The 25072-nt window shown below is 52.3% G+C and overlaps 5 protein-coding genes across 5 annotated transcripts; 2 read left to right on the forward strand and 3 right to left on the reverse strand.

The window, feature by feature from the left end:
* Positions 1 to 1087: 1087 nt before the first annotated feature.
* On the reverse strand, positions 1088 to 3766 carry PHYSODRAFT_327451 (hypothetical protein; the record flags this gene model as incomplete). The annotated part of the gene is made up of 7 exons (XM_009523558.1): positions 1088 to 1232; positions 1382 to 1594; positions 1911 to 2065; positions 2140 to 2498; positions 2577 to 2738; positions 2813 to 3599; positions 3677 to 3766. 7 exons carry the CDS (start codon positions 3764 to 3766, stop codon positions 1088 to 1090), a joined length of 1911 nt encoding a protein of 636 aa, XP_009521853.1.
* Positions 3767 to 5208: 1442 nt separating this feature from the next.
* Positions 5209 to 5851, forward strand: PHYSODRAFT_354171 (hypothetical protein; the record flags this gene model as incomplete). Its single annotated transcript, XM_009523559.1, has 2 exons — positions 5209 to 5274; positions 5317 to 5851. Coding segments are annotated over 2 exons (600 nt in total), but the record flags the coding sequence as incomplete, so codon positions are not given.
* A 3493-nt stretch (positions 5852 to 9344) lies between these two features.
* On the reverse strand, positions 9345 to 9794 carry PHYSODRAFT_285239 (hypothetical protein). Its single transcript, XM_009523560.1, has 2 exons — positions 9651 to 9794; positions 9345 to 9588 (listed from the first exon to the last, which is right to left on the reverse strand). The coding sequence occupies exons 1-2, from the start codon at positions 9745 to 9747 to the stop codon at positions 9479 to 9481; spliced, it is 207 nt and encodes a 68-aa protein (XP_009521855.1). The 5' UTR covers positions 9748 to 9794; the 3' UTR covers positions 9345 to 9478.
* A 2900-nt stretch (positions 9795 to 12694) lies between these two features.
* On the reverse strand, positions 12695 to 15421 carry PHYSODRAFT_435708 (hypothetical protein; the record flags this gene model as incomplete). Its single annotated transcript, XM_009523561.1, has 1 exon — positions 12695 to 15421. A coding segment is annotated over one exon (2727 nt), but the record flags the coding sequence as incomplete, so codon positions are not given.
* Positions 15422 to 24101: 8680 nt separating this feature from the next.
* On the forward strand, positions 24102 to 24677 carry PHYSODRAFT_496202 (hypothetical protein; the record flags this gene model as incomplete). The annotated part of the gene is given in 2 exon segments (XM_009523562.1): positions 24102 to 24314; positions 24327 to 24677. 2 exon segments carry the CDS (start codon positions 24102 to 24104, stop codon positions 24675 to 24677), a joined length of 564 nt encoding a protein of 187 aa, XP_009521857.1.
* Positions 24678 to 25072: the final 395 nt, after the last annotated feature.

Below are 25072 nucleotides of genomic sequence, written 5' to 3' on the forward strand. Positions count from 1 at the left end.
AACTTCAGCTCAGTCATCATGAACGAATGGGATTGGCTGAAATTGGGTTGACACGGCGAAACGATTGGTCGATAATACCACCTGATACCACTTCAAGATGGCGGCGGAAAGATCACTAGGCGTTTGTATGGTGAAGCCATTCTCCTGCTATAGACACGAACATGGAAGGTGCTCAAGATCCCGTTGCTGTGTGAGAGAATACTTGCAGCACACTTGGGCCAAGTGACGTGGTTCACCAACTTCCAGTTGTAGTTGTCTTCCGCCGGCGGTGGAGGTGGCCGCTCGACTTGTCGAAAGCTTTCGCTGTTTCTGCAGCTGGAGAGCTCGTCGCCGTACATAGTTTCCAGCAGCCACGGCTGCATTTCGATCGGAAGGCGCAATGTTGTGTTGGCTGTTTGGCCTAACTGCTTACCGTGATATTATATATATCAATACTGGGTAGACCTCGTCCGTACAAGGATTTCAGCGATGACCTAGCAACTGCAGCACTACGGTAGGTCGGCCTTTGTTGTGAACTCCTACTTAGCTCTGGTGGGCGTGGCTGTCCACTCAGACGCAGCTCAAAGATGCGTAGAATGTTGCGAGAGGCGTTCACATCGCGGTTCACAGTAATAACGCATCCGCCATTGTTGCGAAGACAATGGAGTACACTGTGAATCATACGATTGCGAACAACGCCGTCTCGGCACTCTTGGCGCTGGTACTGGTTCACGAGGTCGCCGGGGTGCGCCCGCCTGCCTGCAGCCGTGGTGCACCTTGCTGGTGCAGTACTCGGATTCCAGCTCCACTCGAGAGCTCGCGCATGAACCGCTTGGAGGGGCCGCACGCCGCCAAAGTCGGAGCAGCTCCAGTCCCCAAAGCCGCTGATCCAGATACCCTTCATCATTGCGGGGATCATTCAGAACGACCCGTCGTACTCGGGGTCGAGAATACCCTTGAGAACAAAGTAGCGATCGCGGCCAGTCCAGTCAGCCCATAAAGGAGTGCAATGTACTACATGGCCCATGAAACTCAGAACCATCTCCAGCTCGACTTCTATCGGCGCATCAAGCAGTACATTACATTAAATGTATAACATTACATTACATTAAATGTACTGCTTGATGCGCCGATAGAAGTTGAGCTGGAGATGATTCTGAGTTTCATGGGCCATGCGCTTGGCTGGCACCTGTGCCCAGCCACGATTGATGCCGTCCCCCCGGTTGGGGATCGGGCTCTCACCTCGCCACGCGCTGCAGATCGCCACCGAGTCGCGCAATTCGTCAGTCATGGTCGTTCGAGGATGGAGCAGACCCCCCCCCCCCGCTCACTGCCGACAAGCACTGCGGTAGAAGGAACGCGCCAAGATGGGGATCTCGAAATCTTGCTCGCAGCAACGAACCGCATGGACACCGGCTTAGGCTTCACCGGGGTCTTGCGCTGGCGCGGTGTTGTCTTCGGCGTGCGCTTCGTGAGGATAACTCCCGACGACATCATGCGCTTCTTCACGGCAGCCTGGTTCCGTTCTCGACCGGCCGTACGCTTCGCCTGCCGCCGCTGGTTACGAAGCGACCCGGTGCCTCGTTTCCTCTTCCCAACTGCGGCGGCGAGCACCCTCGTCGGAACGATCATAGTCGGACGAAGTATTCGTGTGGGGCGAGGTGGAGGAGGGGTCGCTGTGCTCGTGAGAGGAAGTTAGAAAATGAGCACCAAAATCCACGACTAGGCGGCGCACTGCGACCGCTGATGACAGCATTGACTGCACACGCTCCCAACACAAGAAGTGGCAGCAAAGGGATGGCATCCACTCCTAGTATTAACTCAGGATGAGTGGCATGAATTGAAGTAGTACAACCGATATTCTTTAAAGAATCGCGCCGACAGTGTATGCTGTGTGCTCCGACAGATTACTTGCAGTACACTCGGCTCACCAATCCCAGTTGTAGTTGACTTCCACCGGCGGTGGCGGTGCCCGCTCGATTTGTCGAAAGCTTTGACTGTTGCTCGAACACCAGTCCAGTCTCGGTGCTTCAAAATGGCAGCCGAAGAGCTCGTCGCCGTAGTTTGCCAGCAACCACTGTTGCAGCTCCGGCGGGAGGCGCAAGGTTGTGCTAACTGGTAAAAGGAACTCTTTGCTGTGAAGTGTAGGAATAACACCACGTCAAAGTGCCCGCGCATGATGGCGTGGGTCATCGCAACGCTGGAGCAGCGTTCGCTGCAGTTCTCGGTCATCCTCTTCAAGACGTCCAGATGCCCTGACGCGGCCGCCTTGTCCATGGTGGTCGCTGAGCAGCTCACCTGACTGTGAACATAGAGCCACTTTACTATCCGCAAATAGCCGTACTTGGCAGCTTTTTCCATTGCCGCGGGCGTACAGCCTACGGACCGATTTTCGTGCAGCCATTTGACAACAGAGAAGTGACCATTTTGAGCTGCTAAGTCCAGCGCTAGTGTCGTGGATCCTTCCGATCGATTGTAATGCAACCACTTGACGACATCGAGGTGGCCGTTGCAAGCCGCTTGATTCATCGCAATCATCGAGCAACCTTCAGCGTGGTGTTCGTGCAACCATTTTACGACCTCTAGATGGCCAGCACCAGCAGCGCCATCCATAGCCAATTTTGTACAGCCTTCACTTCGGTGTTTGTGCAGCCACTGCACAACATCCAAGTGCCCATTCACAGCAGCTTCGTCCATAGCTCTTTCGGAACAGCCTTCGTTACGAGTTGTATGGAGCCATTTGACCACTTCGAGATGACCTTCACGAGCAGCCCAATCCATTACAGCATACCGGACCAGCGAGGCAGCAGCCATTGAAGGACAGCGAGTCGACCGGCCTTCGCAGCGCTCGCCAGTACGGATGAATCGCACATGCCGCATCTCCTCTCAAAAAGCCACTGCACCACGCCCAAATGTCCATTCTGCGCCGCATCTCGCATCGCATCGACGGTCAAATCCACCCCTTGTTCCAAATGAAGCCACTTGACTACATCAAGGTGTCCATGTGCTGCAGCAGCGAGAAGAGTACCCACGTGAAAACTGCCCAACTCTCGTGCGGTCAGGTACTTCAGGAACGACAGATTGCCGGGGCGCGCTGGGAAATACGTGTCGAGCGGAATCCTCTTCATGCCACATAGCTCCATGATCCAGCGCGCTGTCTCCCACTGACAGCATCTAATTGCAATCTTGACAAGTGCTGTTCCATCAGAGCCACGGTCTTCACACAGCCACTTGACGACATCCAGGTCGCCAGCTTCAGCACCAGCGCGCAGTACATCATTCCGGCACTCGGCTCTAGGCACTGCGTGCTCCCGCAGCCAAGCAACCACACGCTCGTGTTCGTTCTTCACGGCACCGCACATCTCGAGGCCTCCAAAGCACACACGATCTCGGTGCTGGTCATAAAGCCACTGCAGGATCTCCAGGTGCCCATTGGCAGCAGCTTCACCCACCACGTTGTCCACGGACTCAGCAGGCAAGTAGCTCTCCATCAGCCACCGAACTGTTGGTAGGTCTCCGTCCCTCGCAGCGAGCTCGGCGGTGCGATTGAGCAGCCATCGCTTGTAGAACGGGTCCTGGGTCTCGGCTGACTCGCGCGCAGCGACGAATTGTAAAAGCTTCTGGTGCGTTTGTAGGCCGTGATGATGGTCCAGTAAGAAGAGATGGTGCCCAGATAGGCGCTGAGTAGCTACGTGACGTGGGGAAGCTCGCTGCTGCCTTCGGGGAGGCAGTAGCGGGTCACCACGCTCGCGGTTTGGAGCACGTCGGCGAGCTCTGCGGTCGTCATGCTGGGCATTTCCGTTGAGCTCGCAAATCTGACTACCTAATCACATTCGAAAGGGTTTTTGATGGGTACAGAGACCATCACTCCTTTGAAACTCATGTTGCAGTTTGTGGACCACGTAAGCTGGGGGCAAGTTGCCGCATATGGCAACCCTCTGCTTGTCAGCTAGAGGCACAATGCGCTTGGTACTGCTCAGCCAGATTGTTTGACTGCGTTACTGCTCACGGGGCAATGCGTCAACTTCACGCTCGAACAGAGCGTTTCCGACCAAAGGCCGCGTGAGGCCAGCCAGCAACACGCAGAGCGATCCCAGCGCAGGCACCGCGAACAGTGCCGTGCCGACATGCTCCTTGCTGTGATAACGCTGGTGCTGTTCGGGGAACCCTCACACACGGCGCCGTCGCACGCTGCCCGACCACAAGCCGTACTGTCGTAACGCTGGCGGCTGCCCACCAACGCGGCCATCACCCGCTGTATCCTCACGCACTTGGAAACTGAAGAAAGCAGCATAACGTGGCTGCCAGTCATTCCGAAACCGCCCGTGGCTACTAACACTACAGCTCAACTCGCCTCGCCTCCACTAGTTCGTGTGCATTAATGCGGACTAAACCAGCAAGCCATGGCGTGCGTCCGCGGAGCTCCTCACGTGAAGCCATGTTCATCTCCAGCGAATATTGTACGGCGGCATAGACTGCCAGAGCCACACCGAGTCCTAATCAGCCTGCAGGGAAGCCATCTGCCCCTCTGCCCCTCTGCCTCCATGTGGCAGGCACATGCACATAATGTACACTTCCCAACGTTCCAGACGCGCCAGTTGAGCGCGTTCCTCGCTAGTCAAAGCTCGACGTTAGTGGGGCCTCGTAACCGAGGAGGAAACCACTGCCGCCGCCGCTGCGATGGACGACGAGGCCATGGCGGCGCTGCTGCTCGAGGGCCGAGGCGCCGTTTCGGCCTCCTCGGCCTGCGCGCCCGAGGCGCCTACTTCGCCATATTCGCTCAACTCGATGGACCAGGCGGCGCTGCGCGCGCTGCCCAACGCGCACCACGTGGTGGCGGGCCTGCACAGCGTCTTCGGGCTCTGCCAGCAGGTGCGCGACCGGCCGCGCGCGTGCCTCCAGGCGCACGCGCGGCTGCACCAGGCCTTCCTGCGCATCGCTAGCGCGGCCAAGCACGGCTCGCTGGCCGTGGGCTTCCGCCTGTCGGACTACATCGCCATCCTGAGCCAGCTCAAGGCCGCGCTCAAGCAGCACCTGCGCCTGCGCGACCTCGTGGCCAAGGTGGCGGCCAGTCGGCGGCTGCTCTCGGAGCTGGCGCGCGTGCACCACGAGCTCAACGAGCTGCTGGTGGGCAACGCGCTGGCCAGCGCCTCGAGCTCCTTGCTCGAGTGGAAGCAGCAGTTCGCGGCCAACCGCCAGCAGGACGAGAAGGCGCTGCACGAGACGCTCATGGCGCTGCTGTCCACGCCCACGTTCGTCAACACCGAGTTCCCGAGCGAGCGTCGCCAGGCGCTGGTGCTGCTGGAGCTCGTGGCCGAGTTCGCGGCCAATGACCAGCCGAGAGGACACTCGCCGCAGCTGCTGGAGACGCTCAAGATGACGCACCGACGCATCTCCAACCTCTGTGACCTGCATCTCCGTCGCGTGCCTCGCTGGTACTTGCCCGGCTGTGACGTGGACTTTTCCTTCAAGGAGCACGCGATCGGCCACACGCGCGGGTCCTTCGGGTCCTCGCTTCAACGTGGAGAGGCCTACAGATACAGCTACACCAGTGAAGGAACGCTGGCCAGCAACGCCACGTCCACAGTCGCCGTCAAATGCTTGTGGGCGCTGCCCGATGTGCATTACCAGATCGTGGAGCAGCTCTTCGCTCGCAGTGGAGTGTCCAAGTGGATGCGTGTACGACATCCCAATGTTGTCACGGTGCGCGGCGCCTCACACGCTGCCGCGCCGCCGTATTTGGTGCGGGACTTCACGACTTACGGAGGACTCACTTCGTACCTCGCAGCGCTGGAGACAAGAGCGAAGCAATGCGCGGGGCCGGAGAGCGTAGGCAAGATGGAGACTTTGACCTGGCAACTACTCTATGGAGCCAGTCGAGGCTTACTGCACCTGCACGAACAACACGGTATCGTTCACGGTGGTTTACGCTGCAACAACATCTTGGTTGATAAGAAGGGGCGAGCGGTGATCGCGGACTTTGGTCTATACACGCTCGCGTGCGACGCGCGCGACTCGGGACTCACGGAATACTTCCAGCTGGACGTCTTTGATGCAGACGCCGAGGAGCTCATTCGATGGCAAGCTCCGGAGTGTCTTCGAGAGCACGTGGCGTACCGTGAGTCGCTCCGGTCTGAGAACGCGTCGATGCTGGTAGCGAGCGGTGCTAGTGCATCTGCGACGTCGTTTGCCACCGACGTGTACGCATTTGGCATGTGCATCTTGGAGGCGCTCACGCGCACGGTGCCCTGGGTAGGGCTCGATGTTGTTAAGATTCGCACGCTGAAAGGCAACCTGAGCTTGCTGCCTCCTAGACCCAAGAGCATTTCGGCTCAGGCGTGGGCACTCATTGAGAAAATGTGCGTGGCCGACCCAGAGCAGAGAATTACGCTGAGCGAGGCATCGCAGGAGCTCAAGCGACTCGGATACGGCAACCGCGTAACCAATCGCTCACGCAACAACAGCACCAAGGACCTGGAGGCCTTGGAGGTCGATGCAGCAGCCAAGGTAGAGCGGGTAGCAAGCGCACTGAATGAGGTGTCACAAGAACTGAAGCAGGTCAGATCGAGTGATAGCCGCTCACGTGGAGGCAGCAGTGCGTCCGATGTAAGGATGTTGGAAGCTGATGCTGTGGCTAAACTGGAGCATGTGTCGGCATCACTGGAGACTTCCAACCGATCACGCAATGGCAGCACCGCAAATCTGGCTGGTCAGGAGGAAGAAACTACACAGAAGCTGGCGTGCGTGTCCAGCCTGCTCAATATTGCATCTCTCGAGCTCAAGCGGTTGGGTATGGGCGACAAATCCGCTGACAATTCGCGTAATAGCAGTACGCTGGACTTGGTTGCGATGGCACAAGAAACACTCGCCAAGCTCAGCAGACTGTCTAGCAGTGGCTCAAACAGCTCGGCTGCTGCTGCTGGAAGTGAGGAATCCCTGTCGCCGAAACCTCTCAGCGCTGAGAACACGCCGGTGCAAGGCAGTGGCCACGAATTGTCGCCTGCAGCAGAGCTCCTCAACAGTCCAACACCCGCTCAAGTCAAAACTGCTGAAGGTCCTTCTGCGGCAACTACCGACAAGAAGACCGACAGGCACATTACCGACATATCGGCTCCTAGTGATGCCTCGACAGTGGCGCAAACTAGCCGCTGGGTGAAAGACTCGCTCTCAAATCCACACAAGGAGGACACGGCCGATAGATCCGGCAATATTTGGGACGAAGAGGCGAAGGCAATGGTACCTCGCTCTCGCGAAGTAGTGCGCTCACTGCACGGTGCACTCCTGGAAGAGCACGAAGGTAGCAACTCAGCGGACAGCGACTGTGACCACAAATCAACCAGCACGGACGATAGTGCTGAGGCAACGCCTGCTCCCGAGGTCAACAGCAACCGCTCTACCTATGAACAACCGGAGCAAGAAATGGACAACGACACTGGGAGTGTCAAAGATGCTGCTACTGGGGAAGGCAGCCCAGTGTTGCTGAGCAGCGATGAAGAGGATACATCAGAGGAGTTGACTGCCGGTGACAGCTCGACGGACGACGAAGCGTTGATGATTGTGCCTGCTGAATTCCAGACGGCGCGCAGCTTTGAGGACGATTTTGACCCTGCATGTACATCGCCACACCACCCGGTGATTGATCTTCTTGACAGCCTCCGAGCAGAGCAACCCGATGGATCTCGATTTGTCAAGACACTTGAAGCCATGAAGGAGGACCTGGAGTTGTCAACCGCGTGGATTATTGTGGAGCGAGAGGGGCTTCTCACCTTCATGGAGCTCGTGTGGAGAGATTATTCCGAGGCTTGCACGATTCACGCTCTGGAGCTGTTGCAGTCAATCGCTGGTCTCAGTGCTGACTTCGTGACAGCCTTAGTGGAGTCCAAGATCGTGAAAATTCTGCTTGCTGTGGTGAAGCACCGGTCATCTCCGCAGCAAGTCGACTTGGCTGCGTCTTTCCTCCTGGAGATTATCGCCGGCAACGACGAAGCTAAGCGGCAACTATGGAAGTGTCGTGGCGTTGGCGTAATGGAAGATAGCCTCGTCATTGATCGGCGACTTGTGCAGGAGGTGAAGTCCACCATGGCCAAGTTTAAGCGCAGCGAGGGCACCAAGTGCCTTGACGCCGGCGAATATCACCTTGCCATTGACAAGTTTACCCAAGCGATTGCATTGGATCGCAAACGTGCCGGCTACTATGGAGACCGAAGGTAAGCTGCCGACAACGATAATCTCGCTTGTCTTGCTCAGATTTGCTCACTTTTCGTGCTCTTTTGTTGACAGTATTGCATACCTAGAGGCATCGATGTTCAAGAAGGCAGTGGATGACGCCTACCGGTGCATGCGCTACAACCCGTACGACGTGACGGGATACCTTCGCCATGGTTTGGCTCTGAAGGCTATGGGTAAGTACAAGGAGGCGATGGTGTCGCTACGAAAGGGGTCGGAAGTAGATCCCAAGTTCGGCAAGATTCGTGACGTACTGGCCGAGGTCGAGGCTCTCCACAAGTCGCGACTGAAAGGCGGAGATGGCGCTACTGTTCTGCGCCGCATGACAGCCGCCGAGTCCGCGAAGCTCAAGAAGAAGGATGGCGACGACGCTCTCCGTAAGAAGGACTTTGCTCTAGCAGTTGAGTGCTACTCGGAAGCCATCGAGCTGGACCCCAAGAACGACTGGGTGTACTTGCACCGAAGTATCGCGTACGCCGCACGCGGTGACCACGCCAAGGCGATCGAAGACGCGTCCAAGTGCATTCGGATCAACTATCGCCAGGTCGAGGGGTACTATCGACTCGCCTTGGCACTCCACGCAGCGGGCCAGCACGACCAGGCGCTAAACACCCTCTATCGTGGACAGGAGGTGGACCCCCAGCACGCGGGTATCACCCGCTTTATAGGCCAGCTCGAGGCGGAGGAGGCGAAGACGGCGGGTTTGCCCCTTCCTGAGTGGTTCAAGGTCAAGGGCTACCGAGCCTTCCAGTTGCGCTCGTACGAAGACGCCATCAAGTTCTACACCAAGGCCATCGACGCATCAAAGTCCGACGACGACGACGTGGTCATGCACTGCTACATGTACCGATCGCGCGCGCACCAGACCCGCGGTGAGTTCGCCGCCGTGATCGCCGACTGCTCGTACGTACTGGACCGCCATCCGAAGAACGTGCTGGCTCGACTGCGCCGAGCGGACGCATACGAGCAGCAGCGCGACTTCCACATGGCACTCAAGGACATCCGCGAGCTTGTGGCGCTGAATCCGGACTACGAAGACGCGCGCGCGCGACTGCAGTCACTCGAGCACCGATGCCGGCTACTGCCCGGTGCGTCCGAGTACGAAGGTGTCGTCGAGGTGGATCTGTAAGCTGGCTAGTACTTATACTCAAAGGGTAGTGTCATGTATTGCGTACATTACTTTTTTGCTAATAAACCGAGGGCAGCCATGTCGTGGGGGTGCTGCTGTACTTGACGTTTGGGTATGTTGTACACGGTGAGCTGGTTGTCAGGCTTAGGGACGCACAGTGCTCTTGGTGGGGACACTGCGGGTCGGCTCGGGCACGCGGCGGTCCGTGAGCTGCTCCTTGGGCCGGCGCTGCTGGTGCGGGTGGATGCTGGCGGCTGCAGGCAGCGTTAGTTGAGGGTGTGAGTATAATACAGGTTACTAGTAGAAGTTTACGCACCGAGGGTGGCCGAGAGTGACTTGGCGACTGCGTTGAGCGCCGTGGGGGTGTCCACGGTGGCCTTGAGGATGCTGCTGGTCATGCGGAGGAGGGGCATCTTGGCGTTGAGCGGGCTGGTTTTGCCTTTGACTTGTTGCTTGCTTGGTAAATGTGGAAGTGAGGGAACTACTGCGGCTGCTAGAAGTGCTCGATGGACTGCAACGTTCTAGAGCGACCCGTTGCTGTAGATACGCGTAGGGCCAAGAGCTTCAACTTGCGATTATGGCTTTTCAGAATGTTGAATGCTAAATGGCGGCACAAAAGCAGAGGTCTGCTGACTGCTGTCTTGAGGACCATTACCTCGAGACAACTACGGGGCTATACTAGTGCTAACTAATACATGCAGCCAGTGCCTCGAAGGTGTCGCCGCTGCCTGGTTAACACGCTGCTTGGACTTTCAATTTTCACATGTCGCATAAATCGGCAAGTTGAAGTGGTAAGCACGCGCAATGGTGGTGGTCGTCACTACCGGCCGCTGAGAACACCTCGCCTGCTGCGGTTGCTTGCTAGGCGGCAACGATGTGAAGTGCTGGGGCTTCAAGGTGAAGTGATTGTCAAGTATCAACGATCCTGCTGTGCTCGTCTTCCGCCTCGATCGTGTAGTACGTCGCTGGCCAGAGCTCGCACGACACGGTCCTCTCCATGTCGGCCAGTTGTCCACCGACGCGTCGGACAGCAACAGCGACTGCCCTTCCTGCTGCGGGGCGGAGAAGCTGGCCTGTTCTCGAGTATAGATCCGCTCCAGATCCGCGCAGTACGGCGTATTGGACGCTAGGATGGTGGGGATGCCATCTCCTTCGCCTCCGTTGGCGCTCGCCACCATGGGGTCGGTCCAGTTCCAGAAGAAGGAAATGTTCGTGTTGTCGACTCGAATTTTGAAGAGTGGCGATACGTTCTCGATAACCTCTGGGAGCTCCGATATGTGCGTCCCACCAACATGCAACCATTCGTTGCCCTCAATTATCTCTGCAGGGAGCGTCGAGATGGGGTTGAGCGCGAGTGATAGATCAAACGTAGTTAACCGCACTAAGGACGGCGGAATTTCGGTTAAATTGCCGGCCTCGAGGTAGATCGTGGCAGTGTGCGGCCACGTTAAGTCCAAGGCCTCGGGCAAACTACGCAAGTTTGTCACGCAAAACTCGATATCTCGTAGTGTCTGGGACAAAACTTCTCGATACAGACCAGTAGGGAGATTCCCGTCCGTCATGTTGACACGCACGAGAAACAGCATCAATAGGCTCGGGTGACGTCTTTCCGAGATGGCGGCGTCTTCCCCCCAGCGCGTGATCGTCGAGTTATAAATCTTTAGAGCTCTCAGATGCAAATTTCAGTTAACTTTGCCGGCACCTCGAGTGCCGGGCAGTGGCGGATCATCACAGAAGCGATGGTGGCTGGGTCAAAGAGGCTCCACTGGGCGATGACTTCATCCTCAGTACCATTTAGGTTAGACGCGTAGCAGTTTAGAAACAGGAGAGAACACGACGGCTGGGAGCTGAACCAGGGCTTGATCAGCATCTCGCACTGAGGGTACGTTGGGATGGACTCAGCGTACAGATGAACAACTAGAATTAGAGTTCCCCACGAGAAAAATATTATTCGAGCAAACCACGATTCCCACTGCTTAGCCCGCTTGCTTTGATATGCAGACCTTACGTTCGATATGTTTGGACTGAGAGGTACGATCGTTGCAACTCCAATCGCTTTGGATCTGGTGCTTCTCTGGGGCTTCGTTGGCCTCACGCTTAGTAGCTTCTTGATGTTGTTCATGTTGGTTATCAACCCCAGAGCGAAGAACACGCGCATGGCGAAATCCCCCCACGAGGCGACCATCAGAATCTGGAACTCGCTCATGACCTGCACGATCCACACTTCGTCATACCAGTTGTAAGTAGGGTAGCCACCAGCCTCAAAATTGAATTCAGACGCGTAGATGAGCAATAGCGCCGTGGTTATTCCAACGGAGGTCACAAGATCGAGCACACAGTCACACGTCAGTGCCCAGAATCGCCGACTCGCTGTATCCACGTGGAAAACGTGATGAACCAGCGTTGTCGACCAGCAATTGAGTACCAGCAAGGCCACATAACCGTGGTTAATCCATCTTCGTGAGAGCAATAAACTCATCCGATACGCTTGACTTGTCTGTAGCGCAGTCTCTACAGCCTCTCCCCACCCACACTGAATTTGGAGTAGAACGCGCGAAATCTACTGATTATGCTGTTGCTTGATCGTTGGGTTTTGGTAGAACGCCTACTGTAGTGAAGACGAACTTTCTCTTCTTGAGTGACCAGCCAACCATCCAAATGAAACAGAACAAGTGAACACCGGCAAAACACCGGTGCACTATAACGACAACTTGGTAGTGCTCGGAGCCCAACCCAAGACGATAGAAGCTCAGCCAGTTATTCAGCATACTGTGGGGTAAACTTAAGTAGCACCGCGCTATGGTCGCATAGTAGCCCAGGCAGATGCAGTGAAGACCGACGAAAGCGAACCAGCACACTCGGCGCTTGTGAGATGAGAGCCTTGCACGGCAACCTCAGGGTTTGAGCGACTACGACATCTCACATCGTGAGTGGAATGCAGCATGCTCTACACTGTAGAGCAACAATAACGCTGTGATGACGCTCTCATTATAGCGCAGAGAAGTAAGTATTTGGGGCCGAACGCAAGATTAAAGTGGTCATCAAGTAAACGGACAGCGGTGAGTACAGCTGAATCCGAAAACCATGAGAACAAGTAACCGAACGCGCTACCAAACTTTTGCGAACGTGTGGCTGAGGTAGCCTGCCACCCATCGCCAACGCATTGCAGTGTCTACTGCTTACTCTTGCCTTTTTTCTTCTTCTTCGTCTTCTTCTTCGTGGAACTCTCACATTCGTGTCATCACTCTCCAGTGCAGAAATGTTCTCCTCTGCACGGCGCGTCGGGCGCTGGAGTTGCCGATACACTGCTGAGCTCTGATCAGCAGCTTCAAAAGTCTCGGTACTTCCAGCCTCCTCCTCAATTTTACGCGACCAAGCGCGATTCGTCGTCACCGCCGACACAGGATTTCCAGCTTTGTCCTGAATCGTCAAGTCAGGGCCAAACGAGCAAAGCACCTTGAACAAGTCGCGGTGCCCGTTCTTGACAGCCAGATGAGCGATCGTCTCCTTCGTGTGGAACGTCGGCGTGTTCAGGTCCAGCAAGTTGTCCGCTGCTAGAATGATAATAACAATATTTGTGTGGCCCTTTGCCGCAGCGCTGTGGATTGCCATGGCGTTCGGGAAACACTCGCGAGGACACGGCAGATCTTTCTTCCTCGGCTCTGTCCGACAATGAACTGTCGGCTGGAGATGGAGGGCTCCAAGGTGGATCATCCACTCGACGAGGTCGGGGTCATGCGCCGGACCAGCCGCTGCCTGGTGGAGCAGCGTACACACGTCATCCCGGTTGTCCTTGGTGCGCGGCGTGATCATCGCGAGCAGCAGCGGGTCGTTCTTGATCTCAGTCTTGAGATGGTCAAGATCATCTTCATAGAGGTGGCCGGTACTTTGCTCCAACAACTGCATCAACTCGGAAAACACTCGCTCGCGTCCTGTACCAGTCCTCTTTGCTCTAAACGACACAGTGCCGTACTCTTGATTAGCAAGCTTCGACGGGAAAGTAAAATACTTGTGCTCGCAGCTTGCGGTGTACGGCGACGCAAATTTGGCTGACAGGACAGCTCCAGCTTTCTTGCCCATTTCACGAACCCGATCCCCGTTCATTTTGCCTTCCCAACGAGTAGAAAGCCCAAATGGGATAACGTCCAACTTCAGTGATGCGTTTGGCTGCAAAGCGTCCAGCAAGGGCAGCAAAGGACGCATGACGGCATTCTCCAGTGCGTCAGCGGTGCAGTCCTCGTCCGACTGATCAGGGACTAGCCGTTGCTTGTTGATATAATCATCGTAGTATTGCTGCTGGTCCAGCTCTTCACACAGCTTGGAGAATACATCGACGATGTCATAAGTGAGCGCTAGCATATCGCGCGACAGCACACGCGTCTCAAATAAATCTGCCACACAGTCGGTGCCTGCCGAATACAGCGACTTCACCAAGCTGGTGAGCTCAAGACCGGATGTATCGCCTTCAACCAAAAACCGCCAGACCTCAGATACATCGCGCAAGTAGAGCCCATTCGAGTCCTCAGTCTGTGCGGGCTGAAGATACGTCCGATCGTAGGCACCATGAGTCGCAGCAGAGCGTGACGGAGTGAAAATGCCTCTCTCGCAGATCTTCAAGACGTCTTCGAAAAACGGAATGCGCTCTAGAAATCCTTCCGTCACAAGGGCATTGTACAGGTGCCCAAAGGCGCGAAACAGCGAACCACTCGGCAATATCTCGCTACCCTTGCGCAGATAATCGAGATGATGGTCCATCACTTTCAAGCCTGCCAGCACAGGATTGAAGCGCTCAACGATATGCGCTCTGTCTTGCGCTCTGTCTTGCTGCAGCTGGGTGCTAAGAGGTTCCTGAATGGCGGGCAGAATCGTGGGTCTCGCCATAATTTCTTCCATGCGTTCATTCAAACTCATCGCGTGCTTGAACATTACGACGACGTTACGACCCAGCCCTCCATCGCCTTGTAGTGCCACGATCGATTTCATCCAACAAGTGATCGCAAACACCAGCGGGATCGTGACTTGGCGGGTCGTGAAGAATTCGTCCAACAATCCAAGGAACGCCCCCTCCAACTTGGATCGATTAAACGCTGCGCCGCCATTCTTCTCCTTCTCTCTCATTTCGTTGTAAACCAGCGGCAGTTGCTGCATCAGGAACGCCGACACATTAAACGGATCCGAATACACGTACTGCGGCGTGCGCTCCTCTCCATATCTCTCCACCACATTCGTCAAGAAGATCGCCTCCGTCTTGCGCCCCGGCGACGGAAGAGCGGACGCGAAAGTGTTTAAACTGTTGAGAATCATCTGGAAACTACCCAGCAGCTCGAACGGGTAGGGTCTGAACTGCTCCCCCCTCTCGAACTTGTCCCGAAGGTCCTTGCTCACTTTCCGTGACAGAGCGATCAGCCCTGGCGCTTGTTCGTACACGACATCAAACAGCTCCGGCGTCGTTCGGATCTCCGGGTGGTGGCTCTGCAGCTTGGTCGTCAAGTCTTCAGCCGTGTCCATAGCCAACTTCACTGCCACCGTCGCCTCCATCAATGTCGATGTCTGTTCCTTCACAAAACGGTAGCACTCGTGCACGCCCCGCACCAATTGCTCCAAGTCCGAGACGAAAAAGACCACGTCCAGCGCCAAATCGTCCCTAAAAGCCTCCTCACAGACGGATTTAAGCTTTCTAGAGGGATTGGCAGCCAAAACGAAGCTCTCCTCTCCGGGGCAGAAGAAGTCCTCGTCTTCCTCCCACTCGGGGGACTCGAATGAATCAAGGTCATTTTCCAGCGGGACCCTTTGCAGCAAACTGCCCCAAATTTTGAGCAGCGTCGCGAACTGGGACTTGGAGTTGGCCAGGAGAGGCGTGACAAGTTCCCGTAGCTGGGTGGCGCAGTGGAAAGCTTTGAGAACTGTGGGCAGTCGGCGGAGCAGCTCGGGGGAGAGGGAAGAAGGGTCCTTTGCGGTCTGCTGCACGACGCCGCTCAGAGACTTGAGCTGGAGGACGTCGGTGGACGGGCGACTGTGCTCGTGCGCGCGCAGCAGCCAGTCCAGCGCGAACGTGGCGGCGCGCACGTAGCGCTCGTACTTGCCCAGAGCCAACGGCATTTTTGCTGGGGAAGATCGGGAATGCATAAAAACTTCGTTTTAGCACTATTTTTTTGTTTTGTTGGGCGTAAATCTAAGGAGGTTGAGTATTTTTACCGGTGGGTAAAGATAATCTGGGGCCAGTCAAGAGTTTGCACCGGGCCCCAGCAGCCCTGACACGCCACCACGGCACGCTCGACCGCACGCCCGGCGGCACGCACCCGACTCTTCGACACCCACCACAACCACTTCCTAAGGGGGCAGCCCCAACTCGCACTCACTCCGTGAGCTTGATGGGGCTCGCCTTCAATAATCCAGAACGACTGCTGACCCCCCAACGTGCTTTAGTATGCTCAAAGGAAATTGAGGAATAAATACTATCGGCCAGGCAACAGGCACTTACGTAGAGATTTTACCCGACAGATGCCTGGAAAATCATGGCGCAACATGTCGCCCGCAAGGTCAAAGTTTGAACCTTGACTCTGTCACACTTTGCATTCAAGTTATACTTTCGTGCGCCGAGTTGCTGACTGTCCAGAAGCGCTGTACTCCTTACTTAAGTACATACATTTGCCTACTTGCAAGTACAAACTAGGCACTTGGTACATAAACAATCCAAAATACCTAAATGGAGTTTTCAATATAGTAAATAGTGGTCCATTGATGGTTATGTCGTTGGTTCATGTATTTCTCGGTGCTTTTATCTTATCTAGCGCAGTAGCAACTGGGCTAGAACTACTAGAACCACTCATTCCGTCGCCGCTACAATAACCACTGCCACCACCCTCCTCCCGTTACTTTCGTCACTATGCCTTCAAGCTTCGCGCCAATATAATTCGTGCTAGCTCGACCTCCCTCTGCTCTGTGCATTTGGCACGCCAATGAAGCTCTCATACATGACAGCGCATTCCGCGGCAGCCGTACCTGCCAAATTATGAGATGGAGCTGGGTCGACCAGGCAATCGTAACAGACCAATATACCAAAGTAAATATTTTAAATAATAAACTAACTACATGTAACCTGGCAATCGACTTATTATCAAATCTTCGTTACCTTACATTGGCTTGTGGATACCAAAGAACGAGCAAGGAACAGCTACACTGTACCTGCGCTCTGTTGCGCATCATGGAATTTATCAGATATGATGGGTAACAACAGCTCTCTAGCTTGGTGGACCTGGCATCACCACCACACAGACTGAAATTCTTGATCGACGCAGTGTCAGGACTACCCGTAAATTAGTCCCGGTGTGAAAACGATTCACACTCGGCCCCATGAATATATCTCTTGCCAGGAACACAAACACTGTTGATAGCGACTTGTAGAACACATTCTCTAAATCATGTGCTTCACTTGCCATACTAATATATAGATCTTTGTATGGTGCCTAATTCAAGATTTCCAAAGTGCCGATTTCAAGTCCAAATGGGCATTAGGCACAATATCCTAGTTTGTTGATGCCTGCATACCAGGTACAGTGCACTCGTTAGTCTTTGACTCGATTGGCACCAAAGTCAACAGTTGTAGTCCTCCGTAGAACGAACTGCTCAAACTACACTACTGCCACGTTCGGGTAGGGACAAAACATGTACCGGTTGCCCGGTCCAAGAAAACCGCCCGCTTGAATGGCATACTAAACCTACTGGTGACCGCGCGCGGCTTGGTGTGCGTGTGCATCTTGGTGTCCGCGTGTGCCTTGGTGTCCGCGTGCGGCTCGCCGTCCACGGTCACCTCGTCCTTCTTCAACGTGGCTTTATCGTTCCATCGGAAAACATAATTTCCCGCTACACTCGGAAATACACCGAGCAGCAACTCAGAATCCCACCTACCTAATGAGTTTTTCCTTACACTGTTGATGGAGTGATCACACTGCAGGAGCATGATACATGTACAGCAGACAGGTTCTGCTATCGTAGTCTTGACCAAAGTCATCACTCTATAAAACACCGTTAATGCAGAAATAGTGGGGCTCGGACTGAATTTGACAACCATCGTAACTCTAGGAGTCTTAGACTCTGAATTATAGCAGTAACCCCGGAGGGAGTGCTGCTAGGCGGCCCAAGTGAATTACTACCAAGCCCTGCTCGTTGGACCGCATCGTTGAACAGGACTTCAGCTATTGTGCCATTTCGCTTTCTACCACAAAACCTAGCAACCATCCTACGTACCTACCCATCTGTCTGTCTTCAGCTGCACACGAGCTATTGGGGAACCGGGTGGTGGACCCGGGGGGTTTCGCATTTCGAAGCTAGCTTGTACGGATACCCTTACAGGGAAACGATGTACTCGGGCATCCCCTGCGCCTGCTTCGCAGCCGCAGCATCTGCCTAATCTACCACGGTACAACCAAGTGTACAAAGTTTGATCGCTTTTTTCAAAGGCATTGCCAGTTCATATACATGCATCGTCACTCCAACGAATTGGTACTTCAACGATTGGGTTTGACAAACCCACCGTGATGATTCTACCTCCTCCTGCTCGTCGAATGAGGGCTCCACGGATTTAGTTTTAACCTTAGTTCTTTGTAGTTGGTAGACCGGTTATCAACAGCGAGGTAATTAACGTAATTTCCTTCCTTCCTGCTACTGAAATGTGCGCTGATGCCCAGGCAGAATCCTTTATTGTTTAGATTGCAGTGTTGTGCTCGGAAACTTACAGGTGACGATAAAACAAGAAAAAAAACGTGCATTCGAATAATTAGCGCTGCCAGGATAACTGCTCAACCAAACTTGCAGGATAACCCGATGAAGCCAGCAATTTGTTTCAAGTTTGATGAGTTAAAACTGAGGTCTAGCAGCTTTCGATCGCGTGTAGGAGTAGGATACACCGGGTGTTCGTCCTTCGCTTTGACGATGTCCGCCCGGTGCTTCCTCTCGCACAGGATGCGCTGCGTACAGCGACAACGTAGGAGCATTCAAACTCTGTTTGATAAAACATGGTGCAGCCGCACGCATATTTTGTCCAGGTCGCCTGAAGATCTAACAACAACAAAAAACTGTCAGCTTCGATTCGTCCAAGTGTGATATTGCCATTTATCAAGTATTAATCTGAAGGTACTGTATGCATGTAGCATTAGGATGATCTGAACTGATATCGGTAACAATGTACTTTGAACTTGTTTTGACAAGAACAGGATCAAGTAGTAGATCATTCTACACCACCAGTTTGGTGGATCTCTGCGGGTCGTATTGTAGTCTCACACAAGACAAGCTTAAATCATCCTAGTCTTCATAGATAAATGCCTAAGCTAGTGCAGCTAGCCTTTAGCCTTTTTTCGGGAGAAGACGTACCACCAGGTGCAGCTCTTTTTGAGTCTCCGCTGAATGAATTCGTTCGTCTCCGTATAGGACGTCACCGCATTGCCGGCGGATAGAGTTGGGTTCGGATTAAAAAAAAATGTTGAGCGAAAAAAAATCAAGCTATACTTCCTATCTTGGATCGCACAACCTAGGACTTTAAGTAGTTTTTTGCAATGTTTTAGTGGAATGTTTTATCTAATCCATCCGGATTAATTCCAGTGAGTGTGGGGATTCATACAATATCAGCCCGCCGACAGTTTATGTCACGGCAAACCCAGCTGACCACACGATTTTCAATATCTCTCTCTGAGAAACTATGCATGCAGAAGAAAATCTGTGTCTGAAAGAGGAGGGTATAAGTTATGACTCATAACAGATCGAATCGATAATTTTACCGCTAATGGAATGAGTAAGTACTATGTTGAGAGCTTTGAAGCTGCATGTACAGTAGTATAATACGATGCAGTGATGTGGCGGCACCAGTTGTGTCCAAGGTTAGCATCATTAGCACCGATGCCTCATATTGATGGAAAGAATACAATGCTTGCTAGTACACAATACATTGTTCGTCGTAGTAGTCCGCTAATACACAATACGGTGTTCGTCGTAGTAGTAGATGGAGCCCAGAGCTGGAAAAACCTGTTGATTTTCAAAAAATGAATTAGGTTCTGGGTTTTTGGGTAGGTTTAAACTGATTTTACTGGGTTTAAACCAGACATCGTCCACTGTCATACTCACTCTGATGTATCACCCTCTTCACCCCAACGCATATATAAGGTGCTTACCTTACTAATTAATATGTTGTTGTTCGTTCCGATGTGCATCACTGATGCAGCATCCGTTTCTTTAGGTCCGATACGCATGCACGGGTTCGCCTTGGCTAGTCGTGATCGTCACTTCTATTATGTACGACGAACCCGTATGCATCGCTGCTAATGCACTAGCGTCGACTTTGTAAGCCTCGATAAAGGTGCTCGTTGACGCATCGAGGCGCACGCACAACTCATGAATGCCTTTGCCAAATGCAATGGATGCACGCACAGAATGCAATTATTGCTGATTGTGTTCATGGCTGACAGATTTCAATTGAAAATCACCAATTTCCCCCCATATTCCTCTTCATCCAGATTGAGACACAGGTGCGGATGCATCTCTTTAGCCCCGTTCTTCGTTGCTGGTTAAAGCTTTATTTAACTGATAACAGAGTAGCAGCGTCATTCAATCATAAGTCAGGGGCCTCTGGCGTTCTCCCACACAGGGCATACTGGCCCTGTGTGGGAATGGTTACAACCCCACGTCGATCGTAATAAGCCAAACTCGGCTAAAACACGCCCCGCCGCAATATATATGTAATATACCAGAATCCTGTGCAGAAGCAACGAGGAAAAGTAGTAACTATGATGAAGTTGAACCTAAAACCCAGCAAAATTCGACTGGTAGGTTTTTGAGTTTAAACCAGGGAAAAACCTAATGGTTAAACCCAAATTGCCAGCTCTGATGGAGCCCCACTTCCTCTGATGGCATCTGACATCAATCTACAGTAGAAGGAAAAAAAAGAATAGGCATCCAAGTGTCATTCAGACCGATTCGATCGATTGCTGTATGATGTTGTGTGAATGTTATTTGATGTCATCCGCACGGGGGTGAAGTGACGAATGTAGCGTGAATGTCGTTCGATGTCATCAAAAAACCTTCCCCAATCGACAGTTCTTCGAACTGCGAACAACAACTGCCGGAGTACTGCTCCACAGCCCCTGAACTAACATGGAGAGGCTACGATGGGAGGGTTTGACCAAATCTGTTGTTGTCGTTGTGTTTTTAGTGTTGTAGGAGGCTGTTTATCATTACCCATGGAAGGCTCGTGGAATCTCTCGCGGCTGCTTTGCAGCCGTTGTATCTGCCCGAAATAATGCGAAAAAAGTAGATATAGCATGTTTGGAAGAGGTGACAAAAAAGAGAAACTAAAGCCAAACGAACCTTGCTTGAGAAGTAATACGTGCAGCTTCATATTACATCCATGTATATATGGACCTAATCATTTTGCACCGGGTGCCTGTGGTTTATATGCATGGACACGCCAGTGCATCACTCTGTACGCTGCTTCATTAGCGGTATGAGGACAACAGGCGTTTTAGCTGAGAAGTACAAATGTAGCTACAAGATCGAAAGTGTGACCGCATGGAATACATACTCTATGCATGTAGCCCTAAATGCATGAGGCCAACCTCTTAGAGACATTGAGCTGATTTTTGTTTTAAATCCTAAATGTCAAAGTTTCTTCGGGATAAGTCCATACTGGCCACTCTGACACCGAGGCTCCTGCAACGCTTTAGTCTCACTTTGGGAATGTATTCATGCATCCGTCTGCAGGTGCACCAGAAACACCTCCAGACAGAGTATACTAATATTTGGAAACCCTGGTTGCTCCCATAAAATTGCTATCCCTGCCTAAGCGTAGCCCTAGTCACAATCGGGAGGAATGACTAAATCTGAACTCCTATCCAGGAGAGTATTTTGCGGGTGTTACCACAGCATTTACTGTCTTTGATGGCCACACTAGCCGAGCGCCGCCGCTACGCGGCGGTAGTTTTGTGGTTAGTTGTAGTAGTAAGGGCCGCCCACCTCCGCTTCGCTCCGGTGGGCATTTATTTAGTTTAAAAGGTTATTAAATTTTGCTTGTGTGCATGTAAAAAATGTTTATTTGCGTTGAGGTACTACCAGTAGTGTGACGTGACTGAAATCAGCTTAATACATATCCCTACGTCAGAGTAGATGAATATAGTAAGGTAAAACATTCGATCTATCGTACGGTACCCTGTTGTAAACCGGATCCAAACAGGTGCAACTACTTAATCCGATTACAAAGTCCCCGCGGAGTACATACCTTAAGTAGTAATCTGTGTGTTGTACATGTAGTAGAATTAAACTTTGGCATGAGCTACATGTCGTGGTGGGGTAGATCAATACGGTGTTGCTATCTACAGTGTGCTCACTTTGAAGTCTGTATACCTGTCATTTTATCAAGTTATCGCATAACTATAGTTTGTTTCTCTATACGGTTGGTAGGCTATAGCATTTACATTCTGTGATCAGGCGATAAGCCCAAAGTGATGGCTTCGCTATTCATGTTCTCAGCATTACGTTTCGAGCTAGTTTTCTTTTAAAAAAACGTGTATATATCGTGCTGCATCGTTTCAGCATTTTGTACGGCCCTAAGAATGTAATGAGCTGTGGGCTGCGTTAATTTCGACGTATCCCGCTTCAAATCTCATTTTTAATGAGCTAAGGCGTGCGTATCAGTAAATTATTCTACTATGTAATGCACATTAACACTTTTGCGTACTACCTATAGTTGAGTAGCGAAAGTATCGCCGTCGCGTTCAAAATTCATATAGCGTGCAATGCTAATTCGTTAATATATAGGTATTGTACGGCTCATCAGTAGTGTTAGAGTGTGGGGAAACGCGTCAATGGAATGCGAGTATGAACTTCAATAAAACCTCCACTCCAATGCATGTCTAGGCATCTACTATCCCCAGACCCCATTATCTTACCGCTAAATACTAAAAGTTACAGATACATGCCACACGTTTAAGCCAATATGCCTTTATAGATGAGCACTCAGCACCGCTGCAGCTATAATATATCCGTCCCTAAAGCAAAAAGTAACCTGAAACTATTAATCAATCGTCTTCAGCTACTGTACCTCTCGCTACATGTACTCGCACTGCTATCGCTTATTACGTCGGTGCTATCGCTTGTTACGTCGGTGCTATCGCCTTCTATGCGCTTCTATCGCTTACTATACGCTGCTATCATTTACTATCATTTACTATGCGCTGCTATCGCTAAGTATCCGTTGCAATCGTTTTCTACGTGCTGCTATCGCTAACTATACGTTCATATCGCTGACTACGCGCTGCTATAGCTAACTATGCGCTGCTATGGCGTACAATGTGCTTATATTTAACCAAGTTCGCTGAATTAAAATTATACTATGTAGTAGGGCAAGCCCAGCTATCGCTGCCACTATGCACTACTCGCAGGGCTATTATATGTTTAAGCAGACTCTGCTATCGCTGCTACTACGTGGTGGGCCCATTTTAATTAATAGCAGGTGTTCCGAAAAGTATTATATATAGGCCAAGCGTCACGGCGGGGGTGACGTGATCGCCCCCGTTCCGCACGCCTCGTCGGCGCGCTGCACTACTCGCCGTGTTATTAGTACATATTTGTAGGGCGGGCCCTGCGGCCCGCTAGAACGCACGCGGGTGCCGCCTTCGCTGCGCTCGGCAGCTTTGGGTCCAATACAGCTTAGGTACGATTATGTGGACCACCTTATTATGTTGTCACGTGCTACACCGTGACGGACATCGTAGATGGTTTGGTCGGCGTCCAAGGCTGTCTATGTACGATTATGTGGACCACCTTTAAAGTGGACAAAAGCTTCAGACGAACTGACACTCGTAGATGGTTAGGACTAGCCGAGCGCCGCCGCTACGCGGCGGTAGTTTTGTGGTTAGTCGCTGTAGTAAGGGCCGCCCACCTCCGCTTCGCTCCGGTGGGTTTTTTTAAAGTCCAAATGGTATTCATTTCGATTGTGTACATGTAAAATTGTTTATAGGTTTGAAGTACTCTCAGTAGAGTGACGTGGCTGGTAATAGCTATTCCAACGTCAGTGTACTATGAGTAGATGCATGTTGCAGGGTAAAACATACGGTCCTGTGCTCATGTCGCAACTATTTAACCCGAATTACAAAGTGTCCGCACAGTACATATCTCACAATCTGCGTTTACTGTGAGTTTAGTAGAAATAAACATGAGCAATATGCCATGGTAGGGTAGATCGATCTGGTGTTGGTATCTTATGTGTGCTCACATAAGTCTATGTCTTACGTGTTGTTTATTCAGTTTATCATCCCACCGTAGCTCTCTGATTTCAGTTCGTAGGCTATAATACCTTCATTCTACATTGGACTATAAGCCCCAGCAACAATCAAAGTATGGGCTTCGCTCTTCCTGTACTTAGCATTACATTAAGTGCTTGTGATCTTATATAAATACCGAGTGTACATCATCGTTTAGTATTTCGTATGTTCCGCCAAAACGTAGCTGCGGGCTGCGCTAACTACTGCGTGGTCTACTTCAAAACTCATTGTTTTAGACGTGGCTATGGTTTATTATTCTACTACGCGGCGAACATTACCATTTTAGTGTACCACCTGCATTACAGTAGGTAAGGGCCATTCCTAGAGCGGAGCATGATCCGCATTTGCGTGTTTTCATTGGCTACCGAAAATACATATGTTTCCTCGACGCTGATCCGGTGATCCGCTATATGGCTCACAACCCACTGTTGGATCACGAGGTCATCACTACAATCTCAGTAATGAAGGTCCGAACGATTGTCTTGCTTGCCGCTGGAGTTATCGCATCTTCTCAGCATAATGCGCGTCGCTCTCGTGTAGTCCACCGCGACCGTCTCGACTGGGTACCGCACCGTGAGCGACTACTGCTTGAAGAACAGTTCAAGCAGTACTACCGAATGAGCGCTGATGCATTTGACGAGTTGGTGCATCTGCTGACACCGAGGCTCCAGCGAGTAGCCTAGAAGTCCGAGAATCGGACTGCTACGAAGCCTATCGAGGCAGTTAATATGGTGCAAATGACGATTTCGTGGCTTGCTGGTGGTTCTTACCATACCATTCGAGCTCATGCTGGTGTGAGCAAGACAGCGTTTTATGATATCGAAGTGGAGGTGATGCAGGCAATATGTGATCACGAGCGCTTCCGCATTTCTGCCCCTGTCTACGACCATGAAGCTATGCAGATTGCCTCTGGAGCATTCGCTTCAATCAGTTCGAACACTATTATAACCGGTTGTGTTGGCTGCGTGGCTGGCTGGCTGTGTGGTAAGCTGATCTCCGGACGAAATGAACCGTTGAAAGAACTCCTCGGAGAATAACACGTTAATTAATCGGTAGATGCAGTGTCGAGTTCGGCGACCGTCGTCTGACTTGTTGCTCCGCTTGCCTAGTCGTTGCTGCTGCACCAATAGCGCGACTCCCCCCTTGGACGCGTCGTAAGCGTTGAGGATGGCAACGCGATCCTCTTTCTTGGTATTCTTGGCGACCGACAGCTTGCGAGCTGTACACTCGAGCTTCAGTTGATCCACAGTCCAGTCGTTGTAGTCTTCCGATGCTGGAGCTGGTACAACTCGCTTACTGTCTACTTCAACCAAATCTATTTTACGTCAACAATGTAAAAAGACCTCCACAAAAATGTTTTCAATCGTGTTTTAAGCCCTTGTCACGTAAAAATGTGGAAATGTAATTGTAAAAACGCCACCACTGGTGCCGA

Source organism: Phytophthora sojae, assembly GCF_000149755.1.
Source record: "Phytophthora sojae unplaced genomic scaffold PHYSOscaffold_3, whole genome shotgun sequence".
NCBI classification, from domain to species: domain Eukaryota; phylum Oomycota; class Peronosporomycetes; order Peronosporales; family Peronosporaceae; genus Phytophthora; species Phytophthora sojae.